This window comes from Sorex araneus, chromosome 2 (genome assembly GCF_027595985.1).
Source record: "Sorex araneus isolate mSorAra2 chromosome 2, mSorAra2.pri, whole genome shotgun sequence".
NCBI lineage: Eukaryota > Metazoa > Chordata > Mammalia > Eulipotyphla > Soricidae > Sorex > Sorex araneus.
Genome location: NC_073303.1, coordinates 334,886,298 through 334,908,983, shown reverse-complemented (window position 1 = coordinate 334,908,983; position 22,686 = coordinate 334,886,298). Strand labels below are relative to the sequence as shown.

The following is a 22,686-nucleotide window of genomic DNA, read 5'->3' as shown; positions in this document are numbered from 1 at the left end:
TTTTGTACATGGTGACAGATGGAGGTCTAAGCCCATTTTTTTGCATGTAGCCATCCAGTTTTGCCAGCACAATTTGTTAAACATGCTTTCCTTGCTCCACTTCACATTTCTTGCTCCCTTATCAAAGATTAGATGATCATATATTTGGGGGGTGTGTGTCAGAGTATTGAACCCTGTTCCATTGGTCTGCAGCTCTGCCTTTGTTCCAGTACCATGCTGTTTTAATGAGTACCGCTTTGTAGTAGAGTTGGAAGTTGGGGAGGTTGATTCCTCCCATTTTCTTTTTCCCAAGGATTGCTTTAGCTATTCGTGGGGGCTTATTGTTCCATATGAATTTCAGGAGCGCTTGCTCCATTTCTTTGAAGAATGTCAAGCGTATCCCTATAGGGATCGCATTGAATTTGTACAATGCTTTGGGGAGAATTGCCATTTTGACAATATTAATTCTTCCAATCCATGAGCAGGGGATGTCTTTCCATTTCCTCGTGTCCTCTTTTATTTCCTGAAGTAGTGTTTTATAGTTTTCATTGTAGAAGTCCTTTACCTCCTTTGTTAAGCTAATTCCGAGGTACTTGATTTTTTGAGGCGCAATTGTGAACGAGATTGCTTTTCTCAGGTCACTTTCTTCTCTCTCATTATTTGCATATAGGAAAGCCATGGATTTTTGGGTATTGATTCTATAGCCTGAAACTTTACTATACGAGTCTATTGTTTCTAGGAGTTTCTTGGTAGAGATTTTAGGGTTCTCTAGGTATAGTATCATATCATCTGCGAATAGTGAGAGCTTGATTTCTTCCTTTCCTACCTGAATGCCCTTAATATCTTTTTCTTGCCTAATTGCTATTGCAAGAACTAGAACTAGTATGTTTTAATTAAATTGCATGATGCAATTTAATTAAAACATACTAGTTCTAGCAGTTTTGTATACTTCTTAAGGTTTTCTACACAAGTCATGCCATATGTAAATAGATGGAGTTGTTCTTTCGTTCCAAACCTTTTGTTTCTGTTTTTGTTTTCTGACCTAGTGTAGCTACTCCCAGCCTGGTGCTCAGGGAAGGTGTCCAGTTGAAAAGACCATGTTTGAAGTATTGAAGATGACTCAAAAGAATCCCGCATGGGCTCCTCAATTTTGAACCATATCCCCATTTCTTTTTTTCCAGTCTTTAAATATAATTTTGCTTACCTTTTATTTAGTTTTCCTGCTTTATTGTAATTGTTAGAGCCTCTAGGGAACTACTTTAACAGAAGAGGTAAAAAGCCAGATCCCCTGTTTTATTTCTAATCTTACTAAGGAAACAATTCAACATCTCACCCCTAATGCAGTGTTATTGAAGACTTTTCATAACACACGTTATCAGACTGCAGAAACTCACTTCTATTCCTAGTTTGCTAAGAGCTTTATCATAAAATATGTATTAGAGTTATCTAATAGTAATTTAATGATAGTTCTATTTTTATTATTCTATGGATTGATTTTAATGCCAATGGCTACTCAGTAATAAACCTGTTTTTGTATAAAATGGTAATTTCTTTTTTCTGATCAGTGACGTTTTGAGTTTGTTCCTTTTATTAACCTTTTTAAATCATCATCTTTGGATTTACTCTTTTTTTCTATTATCACTTTGCTCTACCTCCCAGGTATATTTACCACCCCCCCCCTTTTATCAGAATGAAATGTCTCTATCTCTATTAGTGCTCTTTGTAATATCAGATCTTTTCATCTGCTATTAATATTATTACTCTACGCTTTTGTGTACAAAAGTGAAAAAAAGTTTCAGAAGACAATTGCATCAAACTTTCTTGACATCATTTTGGACTAAACCTTCCTGACTGCTCATTTTTCCCAATAACACTCCCATTTTGAATTAAATAGTTGCCTCACCTGACAGTCAATGCAGACCCCTCCACCTGCATAAATGCCCTGGATATTCAAGCTTGTCTGCAACCTCTCAACATTTGGGTCATAGTAACAGTCCCTGGCATGGCCATGGCAGTTACACGCTAAAAAACAAACAAAAAGAAAAGAACACTATTAGTAGTTCGTCATTACAATGAGACATTTAGTAAATTCCCCAGATAGTAACATTTCTCACCGAGTTACAATAAAGTCTATTCAGGCACACCAGGGACATAAAGGAAAATATTAGGGGGTCTTTGATGTAAAAATCAGCTATTGACAATACGTAATTTAATCTTCATTTTATATCCAGTGGCATTTCATTTGATAGTTTATTTAATTTGCTGTTTATTTTTTAAAGAAACATAATTACAACAAAATAAATCAAAATGCCAATGAAATTTCATGTACTAAAAGAATATTTCTAACACTATTGTGACTAATAACAAGAATAACTAGTTTTTTCATATGGTGTAAAAAAAAATATTTTACATGCCAAATCTCAGTTAACCTGCACAACAACTCTTTAAGGTAAGTCCTATTTTCCTTGTTGCGCACTGGGAAGGCTGGGTGTAGACAGGCTAAGGAAGCACTCAATTACACACATTGCATAAGCAACAGAGAGAGAATCCTGACTTCTGTGATGGATTCCGAAACCTACTCTCTCAATCAAAACTCTAGACTTTTTATCTCAGCACTATGTATAATATCAATTAATTAGAAGTGATCTTCATGTCTAATTATAGGAAATGGTTCAGCAAACAATATTTTCTTGACTACTGGCTGCTCATGTTTTGCATGCAATTGAGTAAAGTCTGATAGAATGATATCAAAATGGCCTATGTGCCATTGAAATGGTTTTCAAAGTGTTCTTAAGAATACAGGAGAATATATGAACTAGTAGGATATATGAACTAGTAGTAAAAAGGATTATGACATAAAATTATATAGAGAGATGGGGCTGGAAAGATAGTACAGCAGGTAGGATGTTTGCCTCACATACAGCTGACCCAGATTCAATCCCCAGAACCCCATATGAGTTCTGTCAGGAGAGATCCCTAACCACAAAGCCAAGAATGAGCTCTGAGCACCACTAGGTGTGGCCCCCAAATAAAAAAAATATAGAGAGATATTATAATTTCAAACATTCAAAGTATATATGAAATGTACATAAAGATATCTGATAAAATATTACTTACTAGTGGCATTAGGTGTAAAATTATTGCTAATTTTACTTCTTAAACAATTTCCCGGTTATCTATAAGCACTTCAAATGTTGTTAGGAAATATAATATTAATCCATTTAGAATTTTCATCATTGCCAAAATAAAAAAGATTTAATGTAAATAAAATTATATTTTTCCATATGCTATTTTGAAAAGTTTTATATACTTATTAAAATTGCCTATTAGATTTTTTTCAATTATTAGGGGCCATACTGCCAGTTCTGGGGACAAGGGTTCAACGCAGCAGAGGCCAGTGGTTTTCTGGCAAATAGCACTTGGGGCTGGGCCAGGTGGTCCAGGTATCAAAATCAGTGCCTGGCACACATTCCATCACTTGATCTCCTATTCACCATTTTACACAATTGGTAAGTTAAAAATTTAAGAATTTTTAACATTGTTCATATGTATTGGAATAAAGTATGTCATCCACTAAAAGATTCCATCAGTGAGGAAAACTGGCCTAATTCTAAACTTGGTGTGCCTGTGATGACGCAGAATCCAATGATCCTAACAGTGTGTCTTAAAATAATGGAAGAGACCCTTGAGGATGAGCTTCCCTTTATCAAGGGTGAGGAATGGCGAGTCACAGAGAAGGAAGCCCTGGGATTCATTCTAAAGTGATAAGGGTCATCCAGTGACAGCCTTGGGCCCAGAGCAGCCTGAGTCTTGGCTATGGGCTGAGAACATGAACATCTCTCAAAGCGCTCTGGAGCTCTTGACAGGACATGCTTATGACTGACAGTGTCAGCCCACAGGATCACCCAGTACTGCAAAACACATACTTGGCCAAGAGGTTGACCTCAGGCCCCAGAGTAGTTGTGATTCTGCCCCAGTGTCACTGAAGGAACAGAAACGATTTCCAACTGAATAGGGTTGCATCAAGCCTTCAGGTGCTAAAGGAGAGCTGGCACCCAGCTCAATCCCTCCACACAGTGCAAGTTCAAAATGCATGAATGACCCCTGTCAGCTCTGGTCTCCTGTGAACTTAGAGGGGCCACCTGCACCTCCTGTCTGCGGGTTTCCTGTGAATGACAGACAAACCTGCGAGCCGATGCCTGATGTGAGCCACCCCCTCTCTGAGCACAGCAAACACAGCGGCAGTCCTCAGGAAGAGAGGGGGTGAGTGGAGATGGGGCCCCATGCCCAGAGCCCCTCCCACTGACTCACCTTCACACTCGTGGGTGACCTCCTGAACGGCGGGCTGCCAGGGCCTCTGATTGTACCCTGCACAACAGTGATCACAGGTCTCCCCGCATGTGTGGTGCTGACATTCACACCGAAACCTGCCAGGGCGTGAGGCAACATGGCTTTACTGCAGAGTTTCCATTCAGATCAGCTCCCTTATGAAAAGCTGAGCCATGAACACAGAACCCCCGTACCATTGATATGAATGGTCCCTCCCACACTGTTGCTTATTGAGTCATTGCAAGCACAAGGCATTTTGCATATGTTATCCCAAGGTCTCTCCCTCTCCAACATCCCATTCTATTTTACAGATAAAACATTAAGATCTGCAGATATTAAAACACCAAAGGTCAAGTAACGATAATAGACACTCCAAAGTTCTCTGTCTTCCCTACCAGCTTGTATTACAAAAAATACAAACACATGAGCAAGCAAGTGCTGACATGTCAACACCATAAATCTGGATTAGTTAGTCCTGTGAGCTCAGTTTTCTTGCCCTCAACGTAGGATCAGGCAGAGAATCAGTAAAACCAAGAGATAACGTCACTATCCAGGGCCCAAAGCTGAGATTACTCAGAAAGGCAAAGGGGTTTAAATCTGAACACTGTTTCAAAGGATTGTATATAGGCCCCCAAACTCCCAAAGTCAAATGAAATTGTTGCAACCATGGCACTGGATTAGAAAGCCAGCTCTGAACACCCAGTCATCTGTGCTTGAAAGAAGATTCAAACCTGTCATCTAAGAAGGCCCTCAATTGTGCCACAGGGTATTGGCTCAACAGACAGGGACTGCTGTCTTCCACTGGGTGCCCGGAGAAAGGGTCATCCCTCTCCCACCCAGCACAGCTGCCAGGTGAAACAATTCATAGCTTTAACTAGGAAGCCAGAACAGCTGGAGACCAAATGGGCTTCTGTCAGGGGCACCCTTTCAGCCAGAAAAACATTTGGCACACGTTGGATTAAAGATTTAGTAAAGATGGCTTGAAGTCCAGCTATTTAATTCTCTCAGATTAAAATTGAGCACAGCAAAACAATTTAAAACACTGGATACTTTAAAATTATATGAGCGCCCTCAAATAATTGTTGTTTCTGACTTCATCCTCCCTCGGCTAATGGCTAACACAGATACCTCAGCCCTACATCTGCTGCAGGACGATGTTGAGAGGCTGTTGACTAGGAAATCCTTTTCAAGAAAGCTGTTCCATCCCCTGCGCGGGAAACTTCTTATCTAGCTCCAGGAGCCTCAGCTTCTCCTAAGCCACTGTCTATTGTTTAGATTGAAAGCTCACTGGAATAAGAAACAGAGCGGATTCCCTCTCAGAGTTGACAGCTTGGAAGCTCAGAGGCATCTCTGGGATCCACCCAGGGTCCCATGCACAAAGGCAGCAAGTCTGTATGCCTGGTTAAAGCTTTCTTCTGCTATTGTGGATTCGGTTTGGTTAGTAAGGAAGAAGGGTGATTATCCAAACTTGGCATCCTACATTAAGTCACCCTTCAACATAAGGCTTTTCTTCTACTTATGAATGTCTCCCTAAATCAGTTGTGCAAATCAGCTTGTAAAAGCCAGCCATCAGGCCAGAAGAGGCAAGGCACTTATTCTGAATCCTTTGCCCAGACATTGAGACAGGATCAGTGCACATAGATATTAGGAAAAATTACTCACTACAGGGGCTGGAGTGACAGTGTAGCAGGTCATGGACTTGCCTTGCATGCAGCTGACCCTGGTTCCATCCCAGAGACCACATCTTGTCCCCTGAGCACTGCCAGCAGTGACCCTAAGCAACCTCAGAACACCAAAAGTGTGGCCTGCCCCTCTCCAAAAAACAAACGATAAGATTAACTGCTTGGTACAGAACCCCACGAGGTCAGTAAGACTTGGTGCTCCTTCCAAGTAGGAAGTTCAGTCCCTCTCCCCAGGAATTCTACTTCCTTCCAATATCGTGCCATTTTCAGGCTCAAGGACAGCAGACAGGCCCCCCCTTTCTCCCACATGGTCCCTTCTCAAACTCAGGACCCCACTGACCTGACTTCTAGACTTTGAGGGCCCTCCGCTCCAGAGGCTTCCTGGTTATGAAGGTTGAATCATGAACAAGTCCCTGATGACTGAAATTAGTCACCTTGGGGACTCACATTGCCACTCAGACAGCCCAAATCCCTGAGTGGGTGAGGCATTATATATCTTTGCTGGATCCACAAAACATGTGACAGACATTGGCAGCTATTACCTCTGCCTGACCATGAAGCTAACGCTAATAATGCACAAGCCTGAAAATGGCAAGATATTGGGAGGAAGTAGAATTTCTTCTTTTTTTCTGCTTTTTGGGTCACACCCGGCTATGCACAGGGGTTACTCCTGGCTTTGCACCACTCAGGAATTACTCCTGGCAGTGCTTGGGGAACCATATGGGATGCTAGGAATCAAACCTGGGTCGGCCGCGTGCAAGGCAAATGCTCTAGCCGCTGTACTATCATTCCAGCCCAGAAGTAGAATTTCTGATTAAAATATACTTGGACAAATGCTGCTAATGGGGAACGGGGAGACTTAAAAAAATGCACTGAGAGAAAATGACTCCTGTACCTAGTATCTAACAACTTTGAGTCCTCAAATGTATTCCTCTTTTAGTGGTAATTAGTGCAAGAGTAATTCATTGACAAATATGTAATACTTAAGATCCATGTATCATATTTTATGTGGAATATATCTCAAAAAAAAGCAAAAATGAGTGTGCCCATGTTCTTAGCATCATTCGTCACAATAACCAAAAGGTGGCAGTAAACTAGTGTCTACCAACAGATGAATGGATCAGCCAAATATGGATTCATATCTTGACATATTATTCAGCCTTTAAGTGGAAGGAAATTCTGACACATGCTACAATATGACAAAACCTGAGGACGTCAGACTCAGTGAAATAAATTCGTCACAGAAAGACAAATATTCTGTGATTCCAGTGACAATAGGTACCTAAGAGTAGCTAGATTTAGAGATGAAAGTAGTGTAGAGGTTTCCAAGAACTCAGGGAAGGATAATGGGGACTGACGAAAAGTAATCTGGAGACTGTACAACAATGGGAATATAAACAACATGCTGAGCTTGAACCACTACCACTGACCAATGGTTACAATTATATTATGTTCATTTGTGTTGTGTGCATGTAAACTCTGTAGTATGTGCACCTTCTGACATCAAAATAAAGTAAGAGCTTTAAATGAGCATTTTTGACCCCATCGTATCAGGGAAATCAGAAATAAGTTCTATTTCTCTTGTGAACTCTACTCAAATGTTAATGGGTTTTAGGGTTTGAGGGCTGCATCTTGGCTCAGTCATAGGATGTAACAGATTGGCCGTGTCTGCAATAGACTGGTTGGGGACCAGGCACAGACTGGATGGAGTCGAAGTAGGGGAGACACACACATCAATGGTTTGTTGACCTTGAGACATTCCTGTGAAGGGCAGGGACTAAGAAATATTTAATAGGATACAAACCCTCGCTGAAACAATTAGACTTATTCAAAGCAAAATGTTAAAAAATCTGAACAGTGTACTTACTGTTTTTCAGGATTGTTTGCGCTGCAGACCTCAGCATGGCCGTTGCAAACACACCTCCCACCAATGCTGATGTCCTTTATGCTGTAATAATACTAAACCAACAAAAACACGTCCAGTTTTACCACACAACAGCACACATTTCTCTCTACTACTAATATTTCACTCATCTCTATGCTGATCCTACTTTCTTCTCATCCATTTCTCTTTAGCCTGATGCCACCTAACTGGTCAACACACCTAGATGCAATTTGTCTTACAAAAGAAACACATTCTCCAATTAAATTTAATAGCACACTGCCAAAGAAATGTGTTTTTTAATTATTTATTTTATTATATTATTTTTGTATTTAGGTATTGGGCCCACATCTGGTGGCACTCAGGGGTTACTCCTTGCTCTGCACCCAGGAATCACTCCTGGCAGGTTCAGGGGACCATATGGGACACTGGAGATTAAATTTGGGTAGTACAAGGCAAGTGCAGATACCTGCTGTTGTATCTCTCCGGCCCTGCAGGAATTGTCTTGGAAAAGAACCACATTCTAAAAGTTTTCTGAAAAGGGATTAAGTGCTTTTAGGTTAGTGTTGAAAGTCTAGGCTTCATACACGGAACCTAGCTGTGTACCAAAAATACACAAAATTTCTGTGCCTATTAGGTTCAGGTTCTGGGAGGGAAGACACTATTTGAAACCAGTTCAAATATACTTGCAGCAGCCCCAGTGCTTCAATTTTTGCCAGCTCAGTGTAAATAAGACAGAGACCAAAGTCCCAAAGGCCAGAGGAGCTTGAGCCCAGCCTGGGACTGGCCCCTACACCAGGTCACAAACATGGATAAGTCAGCTCATTGACAAGGTTCTGATGTGAAGAAGCCTCCTCACTAGAGACAATGGGTGGCACATCTGCCCCCTCCTCAACTTCTTGTAAGGCTTGGCAAAGCCTTGGGAGTAGATTGCCACACAAGTGTTGTCTCTGTGGTGTTAAGAGGAGCCACAGCAGGTGAGCAGCACACTAAGAATGACTTCGCTCAAGCAGCACACAAGAACATGATGACAAGAAGACTGGCGTTCAATTCCTCCATCCAGAGATGCGACCTAAGAGCAACCTAGATAGTGTGTGTGTGTGTGTGTGTGTGTGTGTGTGTGTGTGTGCGTGGGTGAGTGGGTGGGAGGTGTCCAGGATTATTAATATGGGGCACTCCATAAAAGTCTCCATCTAGCTAGGAAATATCTTACGAGCACAAACCTTACAACTCCCACAAAGACAATTAGAGGGGGGAAAGGTGGTGAGGTACATTTGTGGCAAGACTCCAAACCACCTGGAGGAATGGAAACAACTGCCGGAGTTTATCAGAAAGTCCCATTCTCCCCTGTAAATTCCACCCTCAGATCCCATGTAATCCCCACCTACAGTGGTTCCCGGGAACTTAAAGGGGCAGCAAAGACAGAAAGCCACTCTCCAGGAGGATTATACTTGCTGGAAAACGCTCCAAACTTATCTTTCTCTCCTTCTTCCTTTACCACACTCTGATCTAATCGAGACATGGAACCAAACCCTGTGAGGTGCACAGCATGTGGCATCTTCGTCTCACCCTCGGCGCCTGCCCTTCACCAAGGGCTGAACTTTATGGGTGCAACAATAGGGCTTATTGTTTTCTGATTTCCTGCTGCCTTTGGGAAGGTGCAAGTATCGTTTTAGGGAGTGGGAGGGGAGCACCAAGCCATAACGACATTTATTCTGCGGAGAAGCGCTGTTGGCAGGAGACGGGGAACTGTTCTGATGCCGAGTGAAAGACATTACGGTCTTACACACAGCAAGCAGAGTTTCAGTGCTCACCCAAGTCTACATCTCCTCTACCTCACTAGCAGGTGGTGTAGCACCCCCTGCCCTCAGCAGGCTGCTCCCCAGCTCCTGCCAATGCCAGTGAGGTTAGGAACAGGGCCATGTGCTCTGCCTTCTCTTCCCTCCGCTCCTCCCCAGGATCCAGAACAGACTCAGACCCAACAAGTCAGGTGGGCCTTAGGCAGAAGAATCTGGTTCCCTCAATGGCTGTGTGGAGTCTCACCATCTGCTGACCCACATTCATGTGTGACATGAGCAGAAAATAAAGCTCTATTTTGCTAAGCTTTTGAGACTTGATAGTTCTGTGGAGAAAAGGGCTAACGTCAGGTTCTCATCTTTTGTTTTTCATCTTCTTGGAATATAGTGGTTTTCCTTTAACAGTGGAACTCAGAACCGTATCTGGTATTTCAGAGGAAAACACTCAACCCCCTACACCATAACTAGCACAGGAGAATCAAGATGACTTGAGAGAGCTCAAGGTGATGAACGCGATAAGCAAAAACCAAAATGAACAAAATAGCAAAAGTGCGACTTGGCACTGAGGACCAGGACTCACCCGCCGGGTGACAGTCGGGTCCCTCTGTGCTTTGGAGATGAGGTGTCCAAGAAGCGTGTTGGTTCGGAGAAAACGCAGGCGGATGTTTGTGGCCTTGGTGAATTCCCTCAGGGTGGGAGAGAAGGTAAAATTTTTTGCACCTGGGCGGCCATTTATCAAGGACACCACAACCTAAAATAACCACACAAACATACGCACAAAAGAAAGCAAAATCCTTTCATCAAAATTTAGCTGCAAGTAACTAGAAACAACTCACATGCCCCTGAGCACTTGGTTTCTTTAAATCATCGGATGTTTGTAGGTGGTCTTGGATCTTGTTTGTGTCTAAAAACGTCATTGCTAATTCTGTCTTCCCTCCAGATTCTGGCAACTGGTTCCAGCTTTCAGACACTATCATTTTATTTCAAACTCTTTGTTCTATCAGTGTGGATGTGGGACCCCAGTATTTGAAAACATTCACTGTCACTGTCACTGTTATCCCGTTGCTCATCGATTTGCTTGAGCGGACACCAGTAATGTCTCCATTGTGAGACTTGTTGTTACTGTTTTTGGCATATCGAATACGCCACGGGTAGCTTCTCAGGCTCTGCCATGCGGGCTAGATACTCTCAGTAGCTTGCCGGGCTCTCCGAGAGGGGCGGAGGAATCAAACCCGGGTTTGTCTCATGCAAGGCAAATGCCCTACCTGATGTGCTATGGCTCCAGCCCTAGAAGACATTAATATCTACAAATATAAGGAAAGAATTTTTGGGTTTTTTGTTGTTGCTATTGTTATTTTGTTTGGGGGTCCACACCTGACAGTGCTCTGGGCTTACTTCTGGCTCTGCACTCTGGGATCACTGCTGGCAAGTCTTCAGGGACCACATGGGGTACCAGGGATGAACTCAGACTTACTGCATGCAAGGCAAGTGCCCTCCCTGATGTACTAACTCTCCAGCCTTAGGAAAGAGATTATTGTCAAGCAGCATCAAAGAAATGCTAAAGTGATCTGAAAAATCTAAATTATCTTAAAAAGGATGTTTCTAAATATAAAGTTTAGAATGATGGGGTGGGGTGAGGGGAAAGAAATCTACACAAAAACCCAGGTTTTGTTTTCAAACTTGAGGAGATGAAATTTTAAGTCCCAGCCATGTTTGGGGCCCGGAGCAATAGTACAGTGGGTAAGGCACTTGCCTTGCACACGGCCAGCCCAAATTTGATCCCTGGCATCCCATATGGTCTCCTGAGCACCATCAGGAGTAAATCCTGAGTGCAGAGCCAGGAGTAACCTCTGAGCATCACCAGGTGTGACCCCAAAGAAAAAAAAAACCAACAACCAGCCATGTGTGGCATGAACTACACCTGAATCACTGGAAGACACTGAATAGAGCTGCCAAGAAGGAGCAAGCAGCCTAAACAATGGGAGACCAACATGCTTGGAAAACATTTATTTATTCATTATTCATAATGCCATTCATTTCATGCTCACTAGAGTTTCACAATATCCATAGATTACTCTCCATTTTCCCCTACCCGTTTCCCAACCCTCCCTGGCTTACTTCTTAAGAACTAGATACAATTCCTAAAGGACAATAGTTCATTTCTCCCCAACGGAAGTTTGTCTACCACTATAAGAGAGGTCCACCTAATCCCCATTTCCTCACTCTCATAGGGTATAATGCATAGGTGAAGCAGAAAGGGTAGTTTTCATCTCCATCACTGAGACTTGCTTTCTAAATAGACCGCCAGAAAGGAGAGTTCAAGTCTACAATCCCAGGCCCTCACTTTCTGGGGAAATTTAAGGCCCAAACAGAATCTCCAACCCCATGCATCTCTATTGTTGAATTCCTTTACCATTTAGTTATAAGCACTGGTTTCCATCTTTAACTGTTAGATCTTCTGGAAAGTACAAGCTCTACAGCAATGAAAAATTTTATATATTCGTTTGCTTCTTTTTTCAAAGCGAATGTGAGGCTATAACACACACACATAGAATCTTAACAAAGTCCGATTAAGTCAAACTAATAGAAGCAATCATTAGAATGGAATTTTTCAGGAGTTTAAAAGTGTAAAAACAATTGGGAGATGTTGATTAAAGGGTCTCTTCATTTGAGTCTTATTTCTCACGTTTAATTTCTTCTGACTTACCTCACCATTTTCTAAAGGCACAATCCGAGAATATTCAGTAGTACAAAGTACATCATCGTCTCTGGTGATGGCCATATTTGCCTCCTGCCCAAATTGTTCTAAACAGTCTAATCTAGAATCTGGGACGAAACCATTTTAAAATTATAAATTGAAATAGCATCATCTTGTTGTAAGTCTTTAAGACAACTTAAATATCTTTTTAAAAATATACCCCTCCCAAAAAAATAAGGAACAGGTAGATACCTTTAAAAGTTTAAGACAAAAAGCTTAGAGTGAAGTTTTTCAATCATGAAATTACCAAACCATCTCAGGACACTTGATTTTCAACAGCAACACTTAGAAATGTGGCTTTAAGTCTTCATTCTTCATTTGGAAAGTTTATCCTCAAAGATGTTGGGGGAAACCCAGTAAGCAAAATGCTAGTCCACCAAAATGCATCAGAAAGTTCAACAGTCATTACATTTCGTTTTAGTCAAATAAGTAATATACAAGGCAGACTTCATAAAGATGGCACATGGCCCCTAAGTCTTCATATAAGAAAGATAGCTAGAGCTAAAGCCCATTGCTTCCTCCCTTCTCGCCCCCCCCATCCCTAAGAGCAGACTGTTATTTGCAGAGACATTTCAACCTCAGTTCTGCATAGCGTATCCTTAGAAATTAGCATACAAGCTTGAGAAATGGGGATGTTCCAAGGAGACATAAAAAATTAAAATTGCAAAGTCCTTAACTAAGCCACACTGAGAGCCTCCATTTCTAAACAAATCCAACATCTTGACAGCACCTCAAGATGCAGAAAGATTAAACCATAATACCCAAAAGTAGAGAGTATGGGGGAAATTGTCTGCCATAGAGGCAGAGGTAGATGGGATGGGGGGCAAGGGATACTGGGGACACTGGTGGTGGAAAATGTGCACTGGTGGGGGGATGGGTGTTTGATCAGTGTATGACTGAAACTCAAACATGAAAGCTTTGCAATGGTGTCTCATGGAGATTAAATTTTAAAAAAAGATGCAGCAAGATTACTTACGGGCAAAATATTGCCAAGGTGAGTAGGTGCTTCCAAAGTCAACAGATCGCTCCAAAACCCAAAGATCGGGACGAGGAGAATTTGCAAATTTGATTAAAACATATGCCACGTGGAAGAGCTGGAAAAGGAAACCAGATACAGTTATTAGAGTGCTCATGTAGAGTACTACAGTTAATAGCACTGCTGCTAGTTAGAGTTCATGGTACTGTACTGTTTATTTCAAAGTTAGTAAGAAAATATAAATCATAGAAGTGCTCATCACAAAGAAAAATTAAACATCCAGCAATGGTTGTTAATGAAACTTATTGTGGCAATATTATTTCTCAATATACACAAACATAAAATCGTCATGATGGATACCTTAAATTAATACACTGTTATATGTCAATTGTATCCCAATCAAAATTAAGCCCACTCTCCATAACTTCAACCATCTCTATAAGAGAGAATCGCTCATTCTCAAGTCCTCATATCTAGCCAGACATTCTCCCAAGACCCACATCCTATTTATACTTGCACAATGAACATCCCCAACTGGGTGCAGCCTCTCAAGTTTACCACATTCAAAGACCAAATCACAATTGTTGGAGTGAGAGCTCAACAAACTCAGTGCATAATTTGCCTACAGAAGGTCCAGGTTCAATGTCTAGCACCTCATGGTCCTCTAAGCACTGCTGGATTGGCCATCAAAAATTGAAGGGAAAAAAGAGTTGGGTTTAAGAGGCAAGACTGGTGTTAAAACATTTGCTTTGCACAAGACCAACCGCAGTTCAATGCCCACCACCTTCAAGCATTGTCAGGAGTGATCCCTGAGCACAAAGTCAGGAATAATTCCTAAGTATTGCCAGGTGTGGCTCCACCTTCCACTCAACACACACATATACACACACACCAATCATATTTTTCTCAACCTAAACTGTACATTATTAATTATTGTCACAATTTTATCATTTATACCCTTGTATCATCAGTCCTCAAAGCATCTTAAAATCTATCCATTTGGAGATTATGATGTGGTCACAGTCACTGTGTGCTATGATCTTCCAGAACCAAGCGTCAAGAGTGTCCTCTGCAACCCTGAGCGTTGTGGTTTCCATTCCCAATATTGGAACACCAGTAGCTGCATAAGTGACACCTGACAACGTCTTGTGCGTGTGAGGGGAGGGGACGCCTCCTTCCTCTGAGGTTGTACTCTCTGGTGAATGTTCTAGTTCACCCTCATGTCTTTTGCCCAGGTCCAGGACAAGCAAAGGTCTGAGGGGGATGAATTGGACTTTGGTCCTGCTCTCTTCACCTTCCTACTCTGGGACCCCAAGCAGTCTCTTCTGGTATCCCCCAGGAGTCCTTGAGTTAACTTCTATCCCTTCTCTCTCCAAACTTAATCTGGGCTGCAAAGATAGTGCAATGATTAAGGCACTCATCTTGCAAATAGCTGACCCCAGTTGGGCCGTGGCACCACGTATGGTTCCCCTGAACAACATCAGTAATGATCCCTGAATGCAGAGCCAGGAATAAGTCCTGAGCACTGCCAGGAGTGGCCTCAAAAATCAAAAACTTAATCTGACTTGGATTTTTAACTCTAAAGTTCATAGATTTATTTCCCAAAGAGTCTGGTATAGCAATGAATACAGGAGTTAGTCAAATCTACATTAGGGCAAGAACTAGATCCATGATCATATCCTCTCCCTACTCCCGCCAGCCCCCTATTATGCCAGGCCCTGATCATAGATTCAACAGCCACTTCTGAAAGGGGGCTCTGCCAGCACTAGTAACCAGCCTAGTGGGGCCATTTGAACAATTTGCTCATGGGGAAGGGGGGAAATCACCTTTATATTTTTCATAAACAAGACAGTATAGTAAGAGTCTTGTTTTTTTAATTGTGAGAACTACTAATATAAATGTTCTAAACTTGCTATAAGAGACAAAAATCAATAAAACAATATTTTGTAAATGTTTTGTCCTTAGAAATCCTTTACATATCTTTAAGTTATTAAGACCCTCAATATGTTTTCATATATTTTAATTATATATCAATATGTATTGTATAAAATTGTAGCTGAGAAGTTTTGAGAGATATATACCACTAAAATATCTTCAATAAAATAAACTAATTATGTGAAAACAAATACAACATTTTTATGGAAAATTCTATACTATTCCAAGTACGTTATTTGTAGCAAGGTGCGCTTAGGCATGTGGTTATATGGTGGAGTGTGAGGCCTTGAGTGTGATCCCAAGCACCTTCCCACATGCCAAGAGCAATTATGGCAGCACTGCTATCTGTAATCCCTGCCACCACAACAAGTGTGCAACTTTTTAACATTGCACCGATGACAAAACAACAAAGGGAGAGGATGAGGGGAATGTTAATAAGAATGGTGAATTTGCACAAGAGTGAAGTCCCACAAGACCCAAGTAATTCGGAACTTTGTGACCTCGGACTCTGGGCCCAATGGGACCGGGAGCAGAGATCCTCTGCCCACTTCCCCTGGTCTTCAGTGACCCAGGGGTCACACCCACCTTCTGTAGGCATCAGATAATCTCTTTATCGGCCACAGTCCAGATCACTTTTCTCCCAGAAGGGAACATAACATGACACCCGCCATAGCCATGCCACCAGACTCCACGCCAGGCTGTTTCACTTGGGGCCCCTCAGAGGGAGGCGGGTGAGAGCCCTCCCCACCCCAAGGCACCCAGCCCCAACAACCAAAAATCTCCAGAACCCAACTGCCGCCATGCTCAAGGTTGCTCCCCACATGCTTGGGCTGAGCCTCACGCATGAGTGAATATATTCCTGGACTGTGCAGTTGCATTCCCGGCCTCGAGACACATCATAAGACACTCCCTACCCATTCTCCATAAGTACCACACCACATTTGATGGGGTTCAAGTAGTAGGCAACAAATCATAGAACGGGAGTATATATTTGTGTATATACATATTTTCATACATATATACGAAAACTCACATCACTCAACCTTTAACAACATGTAAGTGATATCCTAAAGAATGTCCAAATGGCCCCTGCCAAAATAGAACAATCTTCACACTATCTGAATACTTTTTTGTAAGCATTTTCAGCAGTTCTTCATAACAGACAATACAAAATATATTATTTCAGTTGTGCTTTGGGACAAGGATTGAAGCTTGGGATGGAAATATCCCAAATTTGGTGGTGAGAAGGTGTAATGGTGATGGGATTGGTGTTTGAATATCAAATGTAATCAATCAAATATTGTGAACTACCTTATAAAATAAAAAATAAAATAATAATATAAGAAAGAATGGTGAATTTGTTTTACACAGAATGACTGGATATGGGAAGGCAATGTAGTAAAAGGGTGTGCCTAGATCACCCTTGATTCCAGAGTGTAGAAAGGAGGACAGAGAAGGAAAGAAACCAAGAGGGGAAAGGAAGAATATAAGAAAGGGAAGTAATGGAGGAGCAGGGGTCAGGGGCCTCAGGTACATTGTTAATGTGTGCGTGTTGGGCGGGGGGTAGTAACAGCTATATATCCAAAGCACAGACTCAACAACATTGAAAACATGAAATCCAAACTACAATCACTGAAACTTAAAAAGTGACTCTCAAGAGGACAGACTGGGATGGGGGCTGAAGGGAGGGGGACTAAGAGACATTGGTGGAACAAAATTGATACTGGTGGTGGGATTAGTGCTAGAACATTATATCAGTCAACTATCAATAACTTCGTAAATCATGGCTCTTTAATTAAATTTAAAAAATTAAATCCCTTTAAGTCTAGAGCCATACTGCCCCAAACACATTAACTCCTATCTAAGCACTGTCATCCCATTGTTCATCGATTTGCTCAAGTGGGCACCAATAACGTCTCTATTGTGAGACTTGTTGTTACTGCTTTTGGCATATTGAATATGCCACAGTAGCTTGCCAGGCTCTGCCATGTGGGCATGATACTCTCAGTAGCTTGCCGGGCATTCCGAGAGGGATGGAGGAATCGAACCCGGGTTGTGCAAGGCAAACACCCTACCTGCTGTGCTATCACTACAGCACCCTATCTAAGAATCTCTCTAAGAATCTAAATGTCTGCCTTAATAAGAGACAGCTGGACACCCCTATCTGTTTCTGCATGCAGTCCATTGTGATCACGCTGTTTGCACTAAAGCAACTGGAGAAAATCTGACCTCACATAAATCTGTAATGAAAAAATGGGGGAATTCAAAGCTTAAGGATTTTCTAAAAGGTCCAGAGGAACTCAGATTCTCAACCACCCAGGCATCTCTGGTGTTTGGGTCATTGAGATCTCCTGTGTCTAGGAAGCCTTGGACTTTCGGTCCTGCAGAAAGAAGAGTCCTCCTGCCAATTAATGAAAACCCTAAATTTCTGTCCAAACACTAAAACAAACAAACAAAACCCCACCTTCTTTGTCTCATATCAAAACTCCCAGACAGTGCACCCACACTTGGAAAAAAAAAAAGATCCAAACTCATGGAATAATACTAATTAGGAATTAAAAGGTGCTTTGAAAAACAGTGTTATCTGAAAGTAGGAGAAACGCATTTTCCAAGTAATACATACAATTATTATGTAGCCAAGGAGTTCACAGGAAATATAAGAACTCTCAGTTTGTAAAATCAAAATAAATACATTGACTTTAAAACTGCACATCTCTCTCAGACCAGAATAAGGTTAGGCTTCTTTAGATATGTAAGATACGTAAAAGAAATTATACGTATGGTAGTACTTCAAAGAAGTCTGAACCTCATTGTCAAAATCCCCCAATATCATCACTCCATACTCTCCTGAACCCATTTATTTAATAGTATATGAATTTTTGTTGGCCATGTTCCAGGCTCCATGATAATCATTTCATAAACAGTCTCACTCACATATACGCCTCACAGTAAAAAGTGGGGTTTCCTTAACTTTGCAGATGAGAAATGTTTGACTCAGAGAGGGTAAGTAAGAGGCTCTGATCTTGCAGCTATGAAAACGCTGAGTCCATGCAATTTTTACTGCCTGATCTTGGCCATGCTACAGAATCTAATAGGTACTTAATATTTGACTTGTCCCATCCTGCAGGAAGTAACTGTGGAAGAAGCACCAAGCATCATTATTTACAAAAACCAAGAGTTCATTTTAAGGAGTCCAGGAGTGGAGTGCTATGTTATGATGCATCTTAAGAGTCACTTGAATGTCCTGATTTGCCCACATGGCACTTTCTGCTACTGGAAATGCTAATAAATGAAATGACCTCCTTGACTCAGAGGCAGCCCGCCCACCCCCCCCCCCTTTGTTCTCACTTCATCCTGCTCGGCAGCCCAGCAGTGAGCAATCCTGAGCGGAAGCACAGGTAGAGAGCTGGTGGGGTGGCTCTCTACTTGCTAAGGGTCCTGCACCCACTCTGCCTCATGCAGTCTTCCCACTGCACCCAACAAGCCATCTCTCAGTGCCCACCAGACGGAAAATTTCATGAAAACACTTCCCTCCTAGTTTCATCTTGGGAACTTGTTTCCAAGTTCCCTCAGTACACACTAGTGTGCCCTGCTATTGGAAGGCAGCCTTTGTTCCCCTGAGCGCATTGTCACACTAGCACCCTCTGTCCTCTCAGTCACCAGCAACGCCAGGTCAGTTGTCGCTGATCGAAGCTGAGTGCCCAGCTCTGCGGCCCAGCAACTCTGAGATGGGCCATTGCCAAGAGGCAGAGGGAGTCCCTCCCAAAGGGGCATCACAGCCTGGCACGCGCAGAGTAGACCAGCAGGTATGGGCAGATTTATTCTCCTCAGTTTGATGTAATTTAAATTCATGTGTCTTTTAAATGGCACCATCTGTTAAACTCTTATCAAGTTGTTCTTTGATCACTCAAAATGCCTCAAGGCACTCAGGAATGCAGTGTGAGCATCTAAAGAAGGCCCTTTATGAAATCAGAAAACTCCAGGCTACGGGTCACCAGAGGAAGAAAAGCAAAGACAAATTGTGTCTTTTCAGATAAATCATATTTGGGAGCAAAAGACAAGGAGGAAAACTGACCAAAAAAGGACCAAGAGTTGCACTATTTTCTCCATATGTTTTCAAAAGGGGCAAAATGCATATTCTATTTGTTATTGATCATTCATTTAGAGATAAGAGTGGCCATTTAAATACTGCTTCAAAGGAGCAGATAATAACCACAAAGGTTGGAGTGTGAGGCACTTTGACTTCAAAAGCCTTCAAGGTGAGTCAGTAAAATGATTTAGCACCATCTGGTCCTTATCTCTTTCCCAAAGGCCCTTCATGTTGCAGTGTCAGTTACAATTCCCACAGCCCAGCATCTGTCCACTTCAGGGCCTTCTCACATTGCATAGAGTGGCTAGTCAATGAATGCTATGAATGTAAATATGTGTGAATATGTAAAAGTTGTGTAGTCAGTGGAATACTATTCAGCTATAAATAAAACAAAATGGGACTGGAGAAATATCTGACAGAGTACATGCTTTGCATGCAGGAGCCAGGGTTTGAACCCCAGCACAACAAGGTGCCCTGTGCACCACCAGGATATCTCCTGATCACGATGCTGGGGGTAGCCCCTGAGCTTTCAGAGAAAAAGCAAAGACAAAATTTTACCATTTCTCCATATGGAGAAAGAAAAAGTATAATTTCATTTACATGCTCTACATACACACACAGAAAAAATGTTAAGACAAAGACAAACTTGTAGGGGGTAAAAACAAACTAAATAAGACAAAAATAAACTTGCAGACTAGAAGAGCAAATTAGTGGTTTCTTAGAAAATAAAATGGGTTGGGAAGTTAGATAGACCTGAGTAGAAAGGTCAACTGTGTGGTGAAAAATGCAACTACTTTTAGTGGAGTGTTGAAGCATTATATAGGCTTATTGTCTTAAAATGTTGCACATCTGCAAATATATAATGTTATAATGCAATGTAATATATAATGCAATGTAGTGCAATGTAATATATAATGCAATGTAACTTCAGGGAAAAAATATTTCAAGAAAGCTAAATTTTGAAAAATTTACTTTGTGTAATTGACGCCAAGTTCAGGAGAAAGGCAGATGGGAAGCAAAGAGACAGTCTAATGTCAAGGGGTCTGCCTGTGTCACTGCTTGGGGGGTTCAGTGCTAAAGTTATAGATCCCACTCCCTGTGCCTTACCAGCCACACAACTCTAACTCTGGTACCAAACTCTGATTCTACTTCCAGGGACATAAGATAATAACAAAAAGTGATTATAAAAGCTACTTGTTAGGTAGATGGTAAAGTAAATCCACTACATACCCATTTTAACCTCCATCATTTAAAACACCTATCACGGTCTATGGTATAGACTTGTTTTAATCTATTATTCTCACGATATTATCACACATTTGTATCTTAATTCCTGTATCCTCAGAGTGGGTGTTTAATATGTGTTAAATTGAAACAAGTAGTATAAGTATATATATATGTATGTATGTATATATATATATATATATATATATATATATATATGACTCTCTTATATAAGAGTGCCTCTTGCCCGCATGCCTGGCTGTCTTCCCCGGGGGCCCCTTGGAGGGGATGGGCTCCAGCTTCCCTCCTGACCCTGAGCAGAGCTCCTGGCGGCCGAAGACCACCACAACCTAGCTACAGCCATGCTCGAGGCCCCTCGCCACACATTCAGACAGGCCTCATGCATGAAGGTACCGGCAGAGAAACCCAGGTGTGTGTAATCCCATCAACAGCCAACATTCAGAGAGAGACTTAAAAGCAAGCTCTCAGAATCGCACGTTCACTTTGTGGCCGCGTGATATCTTGTAGCCTATTTCTCCCTCTGGGAGAAACTGGCAATCTTCTGAGAGTTTCCCGCCCACATGGGACAGCCTTGCAAGCTTCTCACGGTGTATTCATATGCCAAATCCAGTAACAAGCTGAATCTCATTCCCCTGACCCTGAAAGAGCCCCCAGTGCGACATCATTACGAGGGCCGAGTCGAGATAGACTTCTAAGATCTCAGGGAAAGGACGAAATGAGAGGTTACTGAGCCCACCTGAGAAATCGGTGATTAACGGGATTTCGTGATTCGTGATCGTGATTCGTGAGAAATTGCAAAATACTAAGCAAATATCACATTCAAAATTAGCTTAATACACAAAAAAACACACTCATCCAAATTATGGAAAGAAAAAAGAGAGAAAGAAAGAAAGAAAGAAAGAAAGAAAGAAAGAAAGAAAGAAAGAAAGAAAGAAAGAAAGAAAGAAAGAAAGAAAGGAAGGAAGGAAGGAAGAAAGAAAGAAAGAAAGGAAGGAAGAAATAAAGAAAGAAAGGAAGGAAGAAAGAAAGAAAGAAAGAAAGAAAGAAAGAAAGAAAGAAAGAAAGAAAGAAAGAAAGAAAGAAAGAAAGAAAGAAAGAAAGAAAGAAAGAAGACATCCTACTGAGTGGGAAAAAATACTTGCACACAATATTTACTAAATAAAGGTCTAATATACAAGATATATAAAACAGTCATAAAGATCAACAAAAAATAACCAAAAATCCCATCAAAACATTGGGGAAGAAGATATACACTTTGCTGCAGAAGATAGATGAACTGCTGGTAGGCATAGGAAAAAGTGTTCATTATTACTTATTACCATAAAAATGCAAATCAAAATGACAATGATATATTAACTCAGAGCAATGAAAATGGCAAAATTTAAAATGACTAGAAACAACCAGTGTTGGAAGGGATTTGGTGAGAAAGGAAATCTTTTTTTTTTTTCTTTTTGGGTCACTACTGGCTCTGCACTCAGGAATTACCCCTGGCGGTGCTCAGGGGACCATATGGGATGCTGGGAATCGAACTCAGGTCGGCCACATGCAAGGCGAACGCCCTACCCACTGTGCTATCACTCCAGCCCTGAGAAAGGAAATCTTATTCACTGTTGATAGGAGTGTCATCCAGTTCAGCCTCTATGGAAAGCAGTATGGAAATGTCCCAAAAACACTCAGGATAAGGCTTCCATGTGACCTAGTGATTCCACTCCTTGACATTTACTTCCCACAAACAAAAACATTATTTCAAAAATATATGCATGGCTATGTTTACTGCAGTAACTTAGTACAACAGCCAGGATATGAATAACCCAAATGTCAAAGAAGGTTTGGTTTAATATACAAAATGGAATATTATGTAGTCATAAGAAAAGATTGCATCTTGCCATTAGCTGCAACTTGAATGGAAGAGGAGGGTTTCTTGTTAAATGCAGTAAAGCGGGGAGAGAGAGACAATGATCTTATCTACCTCTAGTATAGAGAACAAAACAAGGAAATACACAGTATCAAATGA

At 41.5% G+C, this 22,686-nt stretch overlaps 1 protein-coding gene across 1 annotated transcript in view; it reads right to left on the bottom strand.

Annotated features, from left to right (window-relative positions):
* LAMA3 (laminin subunit alpha 3) overlaps window positions 1-22,686 on the bottom strand; it is a 264,171-nt gene that overhangs the window by 177,468 nt on the left and 64,017 nt on the right. Inside the window, exons 3-8 of the mRNA XM_055129258.1 lie at window positions 13,403-13,520; window positions 12,376-12,494; window positions 10,249-10,419; window positions 7,858-7,949; window positions 4,291-4,406; window positions 1,883-2,001 (exon numbers count right to left, since the gene is read on the bottom strand). Of these exons, the coding sequence (XP_054985233.1) occupies window positions 1,883-2,001; window positions 4,291-4,406; window positions 7,858-7,949; window positions 10,249-10,419; window positions 12,376-12,494; window positions 13,403-13,520 (735 nt within the window). The remainder of the gene's footprint in view (window positions 1-1,882; window positions 2,002-4,290; window positions 4,407-7,857; window positions 7,950-10,248; window positions 10,420-12,375; window positions 12,495-13,402; window positions 13,521-22,686) is intronic.